The sequence below is a fragment of the Prosopis cineraria genome, unplaced genomic scaffold (genome assembly GCF_029017545.1).
Source record: "Prosopis cineraria cultivar Desert tree isolate PC_DT_omini unplaced genomic scaffold, ASM2901754v1 PC6, whole genome shotgun sequence".
NCBI classification, from domain to species: domain Eukaryota; kingdom Viridiplantae; phylum Streptophyta; class Magnoliopsida; order Fabales; family Fabaceae; genus Prosopis; species Prosopis cineraria.
Window position 1 is genome coordinate 1,717,714 of NW_026555337.1, and position 14,299 is coordinate 1,732,012.

The 14,299-nt window shown below is 29.8% G+C and overlaps 2 protein-coding genes across 5 annotated transcripts; one reads left to right on the top strand and one right to left on the bottom strand.

The window, feature by feature from the left end:
• The first annotated feature begins 395 nt into the window (after window positions 1–395).
• Window positions 396–3,530, top strand: LOC129314442 (ras-related protein RABE1c-like). Its single transcript, XM_054957882.1, has 9 exons — window positions 396–782; window positions 885–1,021; window positions 1,393–1,465; window positions 1,555–1,655; window positions 2,025–2,090; window positions 2,190–2,287; window positions 2,405–2,467; window positions 2,893–2,985; window positions 3,074–3,530. The coding sequence occupies exons 2-9, from the start codon at window positions 949–951 to the stop codon at window positions 3,149–3,151; spliced, it is 645 nt and encodes a 214-aa protein (XP_054813857.1). The 5' UTR covers window positions 396–782; window positions 885–948; the 3' UTR covers window positions 3,152–3,530.
• A 2,528-nt stretch (window positions 3,531–6,058) lies between these two features.
• On the bottom strand, window positions 6,059–9,178 carry LOC129312550 (uncharacterized). 4 transcript variants are annotated; one of them, XM_054955204.1, is made up of 6 exons: window positions 8,901–9,178; window positions 8,552–8,658; window positions 6,878–7,903; window positions 6,729–6,794; window positions 6,433–6,631; window positions 6,059–6,318 (listed from the first exon to the last, which is right to left on the bottom strand). In XM_054955204.1, exons 2-6 carry the CDS (start codon window positions 8,552–8,554, stop codon window positions 6,254–6,256), a joined length of 1,359 nt encoding a protein of 452 aa, XP_054811179.1. In that variant the 5' UTR covers window positions 8,555–8,658; window positions 8,901–9,178; the 3' UTR covers window positions 6,059–6,253. The 4 variants fall into 4 exon arrangements, with proteins under 4 accessions (XP_054811179.1, XP_054811178.1, XP_054811177.1 ...); XM_054955203.1 differs by having other exon boundaries at window positions 8,552–8,666; window positions 8,819–9,178; XM_054955202.1 differs by having other exon boundaries at window positions 8,819–9,177.
• Between the last annotated feature and the right edge of the window lie 5,121 nt (window positions 9,179–14,299).

The following is a 14,299-nucleotide window of genomic DNA, read 5'->3' on the forward strand; positions in this document are numbered from 1 at the left end:
ATTAATTATTTTTAAATAAAAGAATAAGAGATTAAACTTAGAGTAGTATAGTCAAATAATATTTTATTTTTTAAATTTAATTTTTAAAAGTTTTAAATAGTTATGTTTTAAAAATTTACTGTCAGCTATTGTTTGAATGTATTTTTAAAATATATTTTTTTATAAAATATTTTACTTAAATAATTTTTAATTTTTTAAAAGTAAAATTTTGTTTTTTAATATAAAACAGAGAAAAAACTAAGGGGACCCTTAATCAATAGGGTGAGGTACGAGGCCAGCTGGCTAAAGGGGTAGCCAACTCATTCAAAGAACGCCAGTTCTCTAACGCCACCTGTTCCCGAATTTTATATTTCTGACCTATCAGAGACACTATTTAACAGCCACGGCTGATCAATTTTTAGGAAATGAACGACTGTTGCCTTTCACGATTTGAGATGCGAGTTGCATAGAGCAAATAGCAATCAGCTATTAACAAATCCTGTGTAATTGTTCAGATCGCAATTTCTCCTCTGTTCTCAAATCTCGGTGGTTCAAAGTCCTAGCATGTGCAGGAAGAGGTAAAATAGGCAGGGAAAGGGCGCATTTTAATGAGTCCCCTGTCGTCGGAGGAGGAGCTTTGAAGTTGAAGATTGTAAACGTTGCTTCAGGTTGTCACTCTCTGTGTTGTGGTCCTAACACAAACAACTATCGATCCTTTCTCTCCCAATCTCGGTGGCTCTTCATTTCCCGAGCTTTGAAGATCCCTCTCTCTCACTTTCATCCACCTCTGCGTTTCCGATCTAGTAATCCTCCCCCCCCCCCGGTCCTCTCATTTTGTTCTTGTTCACGGCGAAGAAATAGTGAACCCATTTATGTGCGTTTCTCGTTTCTGGATTGTAATGCAGAAACCAGAGAGGAATACAATCTTCGTTAGTTTTGCAAGAAAATTAGCTGAGTGATCTAAAGTTGATGGCTGCTCCACCGGCAAGGGCTCGTGCGGATTACGATTACCTCATTAAGCTTCTTTTGATTGGCGACAGTGGTACGTGACTCTTCCTTCTCTCTCCGATTTTGTCTGAAAACATTGTGAGAGCGGTTGATTCATTATCTGAAAACATTAGAGTTGGAGTTTAGCCTGATGCATGCAATCTAAATTAAGATATTATTATCATGATCCATATTGAGTTTGGTTTGTTTTTTATAATCACAACGCAGAAATGGTGCTAGGAGATTGGAATAGCATGTTCATTCATAGTGCCGCAATGCTGTTCCACATACTAAAAAACACAAAAAATCTAACGCTTGATTAGTAATTTTGCAGAATGATTTTTTTGCCAAATCATGATACATGTCATTCTTCATTTCTTTTTCTCGCTCGTTGATTTTAGCCTAAATCTGGTGTATATTTTGCAGGTGTTGGAAAGAGTTGCCTCCTTCTGCGTTTTTCAGATGGTTCTTTCACTACTAGTTTTATCACCACAATAGGGTGAGTTTCCTGCCTTCCATTGACTATAAAAACAGAACTTTTGTCTTCCAAAAGTTTCTTCAACATGACAAGCTATATTCCTAATGCAGCATTGATTTCAAGATTCGAACCATAGAGCTTGATGGCAAACGGATCAAGCTCCAAATTTGGGATACTGCAGGTCAAGAGCGGTTTCGAACAATTACAACTGGTGAGGTTTATGGCGTAGAAACTATTTGTTGCCTGTTGTGTATCCTTATATGCTACTCAAGGAAATTGCCTGGTATGTGTCGTTAATGATCTTCCCGACATTGGATAATGAAGAGAAGAAACGGGGATAAATAAGATTATAGACAGGAAGAAAAAGATAGAGAATATAGGATAAAGAGATACCCTCCACATGAGGTTCCTGTAGACTATATTATTGATGGACCATGAGATACGCTTCAAGATACCTCACTCCTGGATGATGCGGATTTTCCTTGGTGTTCCGTTAGAGCTCTTACTTTTTCACTTCTGTTTTTGGCTGCTTATAGGTGGTTTTGTGTTATAATCAACATTATTTCCCCCTATTTTTCAGCTTACTATCGCGGGGCTATGGGCATATTGCTAGTCTACGATGTTACTGACGAATCATCATTTAGCAGTAAAGCTTCTCTGTCTTCAGTCTGATATTTGGATGTTGCAACTTTCTGTGTGAAGGCTTTTTCATCTGTAGTACCCACTCAGCATTTGCTTTTTACAGATATCAGGAATTGGATTCGCAACATTGAACAACATGCTTCAGATAACGTTAACAAAATATTGGTTGGGAACAAAGCTGACATGGACGAAAGCAAAAGGGTATACACACTCTCCTAGTATAATTATGAACTTCTTAGGCTTTCCCGACTTCCCCCACCTTTCTCATGCACGTTGTCTGCATTTTTTGTAATTTACATACCTTTTGGTTTTTTTCAGGTTGTGCCAATGTCCAAAGGCCAAGCACTGGCTGATGAGTATGGGATTCAGTTCTTTGAAACAGTAAGTGATGTATACTCCCTTCGGTCTTATAAGTTACTATCTTTTAAAATGAACTGATAACCTTTTCTATTAGTCACTTTACCTGGAAAGATGAATTATTAATTACTTTCTTCTAATTTTATCATTTCGCAATTTTTTATGAGAAAGGTAAAACTATTGCAATTGAGAGAGCGAGAATATTTTTAAAGATAATACATTTAATAGGGATCAATTGAAAATTTTATTTCTCTTTCAAACAATATTGATGATTTAATTACCGTTTTTTGATTTCAATGAGATGATTAGAAATGATTTGTATATATATAATTGAAGGAATTAGTTGACAATGTCCTAACTTCTAGAAGTTCTTTACTTATGTGCTGAAGGATATATATATATATATATATATGTATTTTTTTTTTTTTGTGGTCGTCATCATCTTGCAGAGCGCAAAGACAAACCTAAATGTGGAAGAAGTTTTCTTCTCCATAGCAAGAGAAATAAAGCAAAGGGTAGCTGATACCGACTCTAGATCAGAGGTATGTGTTCATCCTCTTTCTTTGAAGTTTCATTTAGTTATTCCTCCTGCTCTCTAAGTATGAATGTTTCGTTAAAATTTTGTTGCAGCCAACTACAATTAGGATCAATCAAGATCAGGCGGCAGGGTCTGGGCAAGCTGCACAAAAATCAGCTTGTTGTGGTTGAATGTTCCATGAGTTCTAAAATGGGGTCAACGCCTTGCCCATGAACCAGGAGGAATGATGGAAATACTACTTGCCTGATGACTTGTGGTTTATATTTTAACGTTGTTATTCTTTCCAGCATTTACTTGTGAAAGAAAAATCAGATGTTAATCCAAAGCTACACGCCATTTTTTATTTTACGTGAATGCATATCCATCCACCTTTATGTAAACATGGGCAAAGCAATTGGGTCCAGTCTTTTAATTACAAAGAGGCAAGCTGAAACAGCTTGAAAGTAAGGATTAAACCCACATCTCCCACAAATGGGGCTATTTGTGAATTTCAATGTATGTTTAGGGTGGCGTGCTTTTAGCGAAAGAGACAAGCATGTTACCGAGTTACCTTGCGTTTATCGTTGAAAAAAATGCTGGAAACCACAACTTTATGGTGACGATTTACAACTTTAATGTAATAAATTGCAATACTTAAAAATACTATTCGATTAATGTTTTAAAATAAAAGTTGCGAAATATAATTGATATATTAAAATTCTTTTCATTTTTTCTTTGACTGAAATGCATAAAACCTCCATGAATTTTAAGATAGTTATAAATTAACCCCTATAACCTTTCATTTTATTTTTCAAAAACCCCTACCATTAATTAATTGTTATTTTATTAATATAGTTATTACTTATTACCATGTCACATTAATACAATATATATGGCACATGACATAAAGAATATTTTATTATTTTTAACATAATTTAAGGAGGTGTAAAATTTTAATCTTTATTTTTAACATGCATGAAGATTCTCTCAATTTTTTTTAGTTAGTGATATTGTTCTCATTATTCAAAGGTAATACAATTTAAGAAAAAAATTATACTCCTTTCAGTCCTATTTATAGGGGTAGAGAAAAAAAATTTTTAATCCTATTTATAAGTCACCTCATTAAATTTTTATTATAAATTTTTTCATTTTACTACCATTAAATGTTAGAGAAAAAATATATTGTTAAAATATGTATATTTAATAATGGTAAATTGAGAAATTATTAAATTTTTAGACAAAGTTAATGAGTTTAAGATTTTTTTTATTATAGTAAAACATGTTAGAAATGTCTTATAAATAAGATTAGAGAAGTACTTATGTTATTTTTTAAAAAATTAAATAGCCTTTTATATTAAACAAATGAAAAGAAAAATATGTAAAAACCATCATTGATAAAAGTCATAAATTTCATTACCTATTTCATTTATTTTCTTTTAACTCTTATTTGTTTGTAGCTGTTATTTTCTCATTTGAATAAAGTTTCAGTACTTATTCAAACTAAAAATATATTTTGCTTCAGAATAAAATATTTTCTTGCTATTGGTGATTTGTATTGATTTTGTTAAAAACAATTTGCAAAATATCATAGTTTTCTTCTATTAAAGCATAAATTTTTATTTATATGCCTCTTATTAATGACAGCTTTTAGTTATTTTTTTCATTTGTTTAATATATAAGGCTAATAAAAAATAATAAAATCATAATTTTTCTCTTAAATTTTATTACTTGTAAACAATGAAAATAATATCACTGGACTAAAAAATGAGAGCATCGTCATGCGTGTTAAAAATAAAATTATAATTTTATCCCTTCTTAAATTGTGTTAAAAATAATAAAAATAGTTTTTCATGTCATGTGTCATATAAATTGCATTAATATGACATAACAATAATTAATTAATAAAATAATAGTCAATTAATTGTAGGGGATTTTGAAAAATGAAATGAAAGGTTAAGAAGATTAATTTTAAATATTAAATAATGAGGAAGGTCATGCAATTGCCTCAAGATTCAAGAGACATTTTATGCATTTTAACTTTATATATCCTTAACTTATTTTAATAATTAGTATTGCTTTGGACTTTCAAAACCAATGAAAGAAAAAAAAAGAATGGAAAATAATAAGTCATATTTCCTTAAAAATTTGGAATGACAAATAAATGTAAAGAAAAAAATTCATAAAATGAACGTCAAAATGAAACGGAGAAAGTAATTAAGCATGTTACTCCCGGCAAGGTGCTAGCATTTTCCATGACCAATTAATTTTTTTGGGCTCGAAACAGTTAATTAAAGTATCGAAAAACCACTCATTTGTGCCCGTTGTTTCGCACTCTACAAATAAAAAAGCAAAGGGCGGTTTCATGAATATTCCACGTTATCCTTGAAACTCAAGGCCACAAGATTTATAAATTTTAAAATTAAGATATATGAATTTATGTAGAGTTTTTTTTATTAGTATTTTTTGTTATTTAATTATTTTTCATAAAATACAAAATCTTCTCCTCTTTTAAAAGGTCCAACTTTCCTGATCTCAATTTCAAAATTTTAAATACAAAGATGTATGCCAGGATTTGAATCCATTATCCATCTATATATGCGGAAATCTATATAGATATTCGACCGATTAACGCGTCACATCACACGTAACCGTTGCTTTATTCTCACATGTAAATGAGCCACGCATGGCAGAGAAGGCCGAAGCTAAGGTCCGCCCCTACAGACGAGAATCATACCCCTCCCGACAAATTTTGCCGCGATGTACATCCCCACTTCCCTTCCCAGAGAGCCGAACTTCTGAGAGAACGCCTTGAAACCCTTCGACAACCAAAGCTCATCTACTCAACTTCGGAAGCAACCAAAGCCATCCCCATTCCCCCTCTCGCCAGCAAAAATAGTTGGGGGAATTTTACGTTTCATTTTCAGATATGCCTCCAACGAAGCAAAAATTTTCCATGACCCTTCTCCAAACCTATTTTTTTAATATATTTTCCTCTTATCACTTAATTATTGGATAAAAAAAAATTTTGCCATAAAATCTACTTATATTCTTCCTTTTATATATATATATATATATTGAAGGAAAGAGAATAAATCAAATTGAAGAAGAGGTAGGAAATATTTGAAATATATGATCACCTATCTCATTAATTTGTACAAAATATAGCTAAAGGCATCTCGCCATCAAAACTACACAATTCCAGGAGGCCAGAAATAAGATAATGTTAGAGATTCATGTCTTACTATCCATAACTGTAACTTCTAACCTCGATAACTTTGCCAGAGGCTAGTGGCTTACATATTTAGTACTTCCTTTCCGTAAATGCGCTGAAGCTCACGGGTTGCTGCTTGAAATGATTCTACAAGGAGTTGGCAGGAGTAAGAGAATTGAATCATTGACGTAGCGGGCAAAAAAACACTTTAATGCACATATTCATTGTGTGTAAAGAAGAAACAAGGAAAGAATGTACTACCTTTCCAACTTTGAAATGCTTTCTGATTAATTTGTGAACCAAAAACTGTTTGAATTGTATCAACCAACAAACTTTCAGGGGTACTCTTCAATTCCTGAACTATCTGATAAATGGTCTTCCCGTTCTCAAAGTAAATGTGCTTGTTTGGGTGTTTTGTTTTGCAACCAGCATGTGTCTCAAACTCATGAGCATTTAGAACCTGAAAATATGAAAAACCACCTATTGAGTCCTGTGAATTATCAATACTGCAATGATTAAACTTTTTCGTCAGGTTTTTAAATCAGTAGATGGCTAACCTTGGTATAATCACATGACTGACAACCACAAAGATAGCCAAAACCTTTAATAACTCCACGGAGTTCCTTCATATATGACAGAATGTAACCACAACTTATCATACAGGACTTCATAGTGAAACAAATAGACGAGAAAGATCTGAATTTACCTCCCGTGCCACTGAGATGTACTTTACAGGAACTCCATCTAGCATACCAGTAGAAATCAGGTTTCTAACGTTAGAAGGGAAACTATTTGAAGCTTCTTTCCTTGTTACTTTGTACTCTGGTCTATTTTTGGACAGAAACTCGGGCTTAAGTTTAGCCACCTGAGAATAATTTACAACTGCATTTGAATTTGAAACATCCATCTCTGTTTTGTCAGCTGCTATTGATACTTCAACTGAAGATTGATTATATAATGGATTATAGTCTCCAGCTGGCCTATTCACAGGGATGACATCCTCTTCATCTTGGAACCCACGAAAAGAAATTACATTTGAGTCATCTTTATTAGAGGAATCACTAATAGATATGGCATTCTCCTCTACTCTGCAAGGAGGGCAATCTAATGATCTAACACGTGCTTCCTCTCTATTGCAAGTGAGTCCCATTAATGTGACACTACCCTCCATATCAAAGGCTTGCCCCATTGACACAGATCTTGCCTCAGGTTCTCTGTTATAAGCCTGATGAAGATTGCCGACATTCTGTCCGCTATAATTAAGCCCCTCTGAAGCCTGTGCGTTATCACGATCTTTAACACCATCAACTTTCACTTTTTTAATTCCACTGAAACCTAGACATGTACCAGAATCTTGAACAGAGTGAGATATAGACAAGTCAAAGGAGGCATCTTCCCCATAAATCATTTTTGTTCGTGCATTGAAATCATCAGCCACAACAAAAGTTTTCTTTTCACTGAAATTGACAGACCTAGTTTCAGATCCAAAAGATCGGCCAATAAATTGGATTGGAACGGGATGAAAAGAAGAATTGCTCTCCCAAGATGTAAAGGCATTTGACAATCCTTTTCCATTAGTGTCTTCCGTAGATTGTTTCTTGCTTGGTAAAGAATCTATTTCAGCAGAATGAACAAACCAGTGACGAGATCGCTTTGGTTCAATTTTGGAAGGATGATCAAATGCTTCCTTTTCGTCACCCTTTACCATCCAAAATCCCTTGTTTTGGAGAGACTGCAGCAAATAAAACTCAAATTTGCTTCACGTTAGAAGGGGCGCAAGACTTACTGGCACATATAAGAAGTATAAAACCTAAATCTATGCTTCTAAACAAACAAAGGTTCAATTTAATGTGCCTGATGGAACTTCACCACTGCACAAGCCATAGCATTTCTAAATCTATGCTTCTAAACAAACAAAGGTTCAATTTAATGTGCCTGATTTTCAATTTCGAACTATTAGTGTTATATTAGAGTTGTGTTAATGCTCCTGTAAATATATATGCTGTATATTATCTAGTATTTAAGTGCACTTCACAGCACTCCAGAAACTGCCTTCCAGGAAAAATAAAAATAAAAAGCATTAGAAGCTAATTGCCTCACAGCCCCGTGTCAGAGACGGTGTTAATATCAGATTATGTTCTGTATCGATTTTTAGATTTCATAGCCCATCCCATACTCCCTCGAAAGAAGAATAATGATCTTTGATTCAAAAGTCTCAAAGAAACATACAGCAGAAACACTACGTAACGTTTGTAAATTACAATCCAATGTGCAGTTATGTGCAAGCTCCTTATAGGAGAAGACTGTCATGAAATACAGAGGGGAAAAAAAACGTAGAGGAAAACAAAAATAGGAACAGAAGCAGAACTGGGTAAATTACCATTTAGTTATATTTTAGCAGGCGAAAAAGTATTCCGCGTCCAGTGTGACCTTCTGGTCGACTCTCGGCGATACTTCTCTCAGTTCCCAAAGTAGTGTACACGGACTCTGAAAATCTCCAAATAACCATATTGTTCAAAGTCAATGACGAAAAAAAGAATAGCAAGCAAGAGGACGAAATTGATCAAATTATAAAAACTAGGACTAAATAATTCTTCCATTTGAACGGAATACTACGGCATCAACTAGCTTAGAAATCTAAATTTACCAAACAAAACTTCTCAAATGGGTGTAAAATCGTCGAAAACAAATATATTCAATCTCAGTAATTGCGAGCAATCAACTACGACCAGCACTGGAAGCTCAAAATGAAAATTCCAAGATCGCTTCCCTCGGCGGCGCCCGAAATATGATCGGGGGTTTTCTGACGCCAGTTAACGATGAAGTTCCCGCGAATCAGCAGCAGCGATGAACGGAGACAGCTTCCACAAATAAATGGACGGCAGAATTTTGATGCGGCAACAGGAGGGAGGAGCACTTGATCTTTCCTCGGCTATGGGATGCAGAGATCGAATGAGCCTGAATTAAGTGCGAGTCACGGCTCCGCTTGCTGAGGACGTACACGTGGGTGTTAGTAGATAAATCTGGACCCTTGACATATATATGGCTATGGGGCCTTTGGGTTAACTTTGTTATATTGCTCGCGACGGTCTATCAAACACCCGATGCATGGAGAGACAGCGCGCTTATGTGGATTGCACCGATTAGAAGTCGAAAAAAACTGTTTTTTTTTTTTACATGAATTTTCTTTCCATAATTAAAAAAATCAAATTCCCTGGACAAAAAAAATTAAAATATTTTTAAAAAAACTGTTTTATATTTTTAAAAATACAAAATATTTAAAAAGCATTTTTTATTTATTTATTTTTAAAACTGTTTTAATTTTGTTTTATAAAAAATATTCAAAAGTTATTTTCATTTCTTTTTATTTTTAAAATACATTATATTTAATTATAAAAAATATATTTAAATTGACTAATCATTATACACTATTGTCATTATTCTCTTGCAGCTACTACTATCAGCTTATTTTTTAATACTTAAATTATTTTTAAATTAATATAATCAAATAAATTTTTTTTATTTTCTAAAAACAATTCCAGAAATTATATTAGCATCCGATGCAACTATTTTTGAATTTCATTATAAATCAAACCTGTCTTGAAAATTTAATTTTTTTAAAAAATTAAATCAAAATTAAATTTTAAATTATATTTTATATTTAAACTTTTTAAAATTAAAAATGTATTTTTAAAAATTAATATTGTTAAATTTTATGATATTATGTTAACATATTTTTTTATTCAAGGTGTTAAGGAATTAGGTATCAAATTTTTATTTTGATTTGGAGAGATAATGGTAGACTTTTCTATATATACAATGATTGAATTTACCTCCAACTAATTGCTCTGATGAAAGTTTTTATCATTTATACATATAAGGGTATATTATAAAATAAGTCGTGTCAAGATAAAATGTATTATTGGTATTTTAAATATGTAATAAATAACAAGATTTTAAAGTAAAACAAATGTTTATATAATGGAAAAGAAAGGAACTCTAAAACTATGCACACAAATATATATATATATATATATATATTAAATTTTAATCTGTATGGGTCTAATACATATAGACTAAAATAAATTATTATATACATTTGAGTATAACTGAGTGACAAACTCTAACTTAAAAAATTGTTTATAATTTTTCAAATAATTTTTTTATTCATGTCTTTTAATAACTAAAAATAAAAACTTTTAATGTCGTAATATGAATACAAATAGTTAATTGCAGTCACTGAAAAAATACAAAATATATAATTATTTTTAATTTAAATTTTTTTAAAAATAAAATATAGCATCCTCTCTTCTGGTCTCTTGTGGGTGTTAAAATCTAGTTATATATATATAGATATATATCCCAAGTTTTTAGGACTTATTTGTTTCTATTTTTTTAATTTAAAAAATTTTAAAACTATATTGAAGATGTGTTTTTATTCAGTTGTTTTAAAAATTATTCTCATTTTTTTAAATAAAAACAAATTAAAATTATTTTTATTTTTATTTACCTTATTTAAAAAGGGTTAATGAGCAAAATCGACCCTAAATTCTTAAAATGTGTAAAATAAATTTAAATTTTTAAATTTGTAATATATCACACCCTACCGTTATCTTTTTTTAATGTCATTATTGTTCACCGTGGCCTCAAGTTAAATGCTAATGTGTCATTGTTAATTAACATAATAGATCTTAAACTATTACACGAATGGCATTTTAAACCCTAAACTTTAAAATTTTGAACAAATTATCCCATCATTTATATATAGAACATTAACTGTTACCTAGACTAAATTAGCTTCAATGTTGTTCGCTGAGGTGATTGCATTGTTGGCCATAGCGATCGACTCATAATTTATGAAAATATATTTTTTACACTTTTTTATGTAATATTCTAAACGATTGGTATCTCATACTTTCTTAAACTCTATAACTTTTATTTAGTTTTATTTTAAATAATTTTTATTTATTTAATGGTAAAAACTTGGGATCCCATTAAAAAAGGTTTAAATATGAAAAAATTTTAATTAACTGATTAATTTAAATTTTAAATTCGTTGATGAGATCGTTGGTTTTTGCATTTATCGTGTATAAAATTATATGATATTTAAACTTCTTTTTCAATGAAGTCTCAAACTTTCACTATTAAATACATAATAAATATATTCAAAATAAAACCAAATCAAAGTTATGGAGTATAAAAAATATGAGATATCAATTGTCTTGAAAACACTATAAAAAATGGCAAAAAATATCATTTTACAAAATTATTGGTCAATTGCCATGACCAATAATGTATTCACTGTAGTGAATCACACTAAAGCTAATTTAATCTACATAATAGTTAATATTTTACACATAAATGGTGGGCTGATTTGCTTAAAATTTTAAAACTTAGTATCCAGGATGCTACTTGCTTAATAGTTTAGGGTTTATGACGCTAATTATAATGACACGTTAGTATTTAATTAAGGCCCACAATAAACAGTAATGACATTAAAAAAAAAGATAAAAGTAAAGTTTAATTTGCTATAAATTTAAAAATTTAAAATTTATTTTACACATTTTAAGAGATCATAGTCTATTTTACTCATTAATCATTTTAAAAATGCACTGTATTTGATTATTATAAATTATAATTAACTTTTCCAATAATATTACAAGCCACTGTTAATAGCCGCTAGTAATAGTCATTATCACTTTTTTAATTGTAAAATATTTTGTAAATTGACAAAATGAAATATATTTTTATTTCACTTTAATTTAAAAAATAATTCTTTAAAATTGATTTATAAGATAATTTTTAGAAACAAAGCTAAGCAAGTTATTAATGTTCAACTTTTCATGCAAAATCTTATTTAAGGGTGTTTATAAGTTTGATTTAATTTGATTTTTTAAACAAAATCAAATCAACGCAAACTAATTAATTTGTTATAGTTTGGAACCTATTTAATTTTTTAATCTAATCAATTTGGTTCCGTTTTTTAGTAATTTGATTTAGTTTGACTATAGTTTAAATCAAGTTTGAACTTTATTTTTAAAGAATAATTTTTAACTGTTAACTATCAGCTACAATGAGAAAATCTCTTGATCACAAAAGGATATTTCTTAATAGTTAATTGAAATATTTAACTAGTAAAAATTAATATATTTCTCTTAAAACACTTGATTATAAAATATAAAAATTATCACAAACAATTGTAGTAACATTTAGCTAGATGTAACATATTTTTATTAATGATTTGTAAATAATTAAACTTGAAAAAGGGGGGAAAAAAATAAGGCAAATTTATTTAAACATATATAATAAATATAATAAAGCCTAGCTCGGTTTGATTCAATTTTACAAAAGTAAAAACCTGAACGAGCCAAATCAATTGGTTTTATAAAAAAAAAATAAACCAAACTTCATTTACAATCAATTTTGTTAGCTTAGTTTGGTTTAATTTAGCATAATAGGTTTAGATTGATTTTGAACATCCTTAATCTTATTTATTAATCAATTTCAATGTGTTTTTATCAAAATAAAAAAAATTTAAAATTTTATTAATTCTATCTATAAATTCAATAAGTTCTCAATTTTTTTATATTAAAGACCAAGAATAATGCATTCTCCACCAACATTTAATGGATGATAAATTAATGATGGGAAATAAAAAAATTTGTAAAAAACTTTTAATGATGTCACTTATAAATAAGATACAATTATTCTCTTTATATTTTATAAATAAAACCAAAAAGAATATATATATACTTGGATGGGTTTAGGAGCGCTTGCCCCTGTTGTAGTTTAAAAAACATTTTTTTTTTTATAAAAGATGCTAAAAACTAATTTTTGCCTCTTCTTCTTCTTGTTTTTGTTTTTTGTTTTTTGATAAAAAGGGAAACAAAACGCAAAACAAATACACAAAACCAAAGCAAAACTAAGGAGGTCTCAGTAACACTGGATAAGCACTGGCATCAGGTGCCATGGGATAAAAGCCATGCCTCTTCACTCTTGTGTAATTTTGCATTTTAACCTTTTCTACACCTAATAGTGGAGTCAAGATCCTAAATCAGGGATGCAGGATAATACAGTTTAAAAATAAATAATTAAAAATAATATTTTAATTTTTTAAAAATTAATTACATTAGGCAAAAAATATATTAACATAAGTTAAATTATATATATTTTTATTTGGAAAAAATATATTAAGATTTTTTACCAAAAATATGCTGAGAAAGTTGATATGAAGTTTAAAATTTAGACCCCCAAATATTTTTATTGATTCTATAAAATTCAAAAAGCTAAAAATATAAGGTGCAAGATTATAAATTTCTTATAACTACATGTACAATTTTCCCCATGTAAGGGGGTGCATTTGCTCCTCTTTACATGCACGTGTTTCTGCCACTGTGACTACACCCATCTCGATACATGATTTGAATATAATTTAGATTTTAATTCAACTTTTTTTTTTTTTAAAATTGTTTTTTAAAATAAAAAAACAAAAAAATTATTTTTTGAAAAACAAAAAAATAAAATATTGTCATAGAGAATGGAGAGACGGAAGCATTTTTTGGTGATCTAAAATTATTATTCTAAAGAAGTAAGGCTTAATGAAAAAAACACATATCATCATTATTCTCAATCATTATTCTAAAGAACAAGGCTTAATGAAAAAAACACATATCATCGTCATCGTCATCATCATCGTCATCATCATCATTCTCAAAACATGTTTTACAACATTTCAAATCTCAAAATAATAAAATAAAAATATTTCAAATAGGTTCAAAGTTTCTTACATGAGAAACAATCATAACAATATAAGTGACAAGTTCTCTTTGCTTACATTGATTTAATATGAAGAGATAATGTTTCAAATAAAATTACCTTCTATATGAAAATATTTGTGAGTAATTGAAAAAATTCTAGACTGTGTACTACATTTGAATTATAATATAAGATATTTTTTTAAAAATTCTATTTAATTTAAAATGCAGGCATCAAGTAATTTTTATAATTATTTTTAATTACACCCCTACTTTATTTATTACTCTTTTTTTAAATAATATATTAAAATTTCAGTTATCATTATTTATATATATATATATATATATAAAAGATATCGAACAAGGAATAATTG

Bases quoted from the DNA above. Each gene is read 5' to 3' on its own strand.
- LOC129314442 (XM_054957882.1), top strand. From the start codon at position 949: ATGGCTGCTCCACCGGCAAGGGCTCGTGCGGATTACGATTACCTCATT. The intron at 2,091-2,189 runs GTAAAGCTTCTC...TGCTTTTTACAG, and splicing joins TGACGAATCATCATTTAGCA to ATATCAGGAATTGGATTCGC. The intron at 2,288-2,404 runs GTATACACACTC...GGTTTTTTTCAG, and splicing joins ACATGGACGAAAGCAAAAGG to GTTGTGCCAATGTCCAAAGG.
- LOC129312550 (XM_054955204.1), bottom strand. The intron at 6,795-6,877 runs GTAAATTCAGAT...TCATATATGAAG, and splicing joins ACATCTCAGTGGCACGGGAG to GAACTCCGTGGAGTTATTAA. The intron at 6,319-6,432 runs GTAGTACATTCT...AACTCCTTGTAG, and splicing joins AGCATTTCAAAGTTGGAAAG to AATCATTTCAAGCAGCAACC.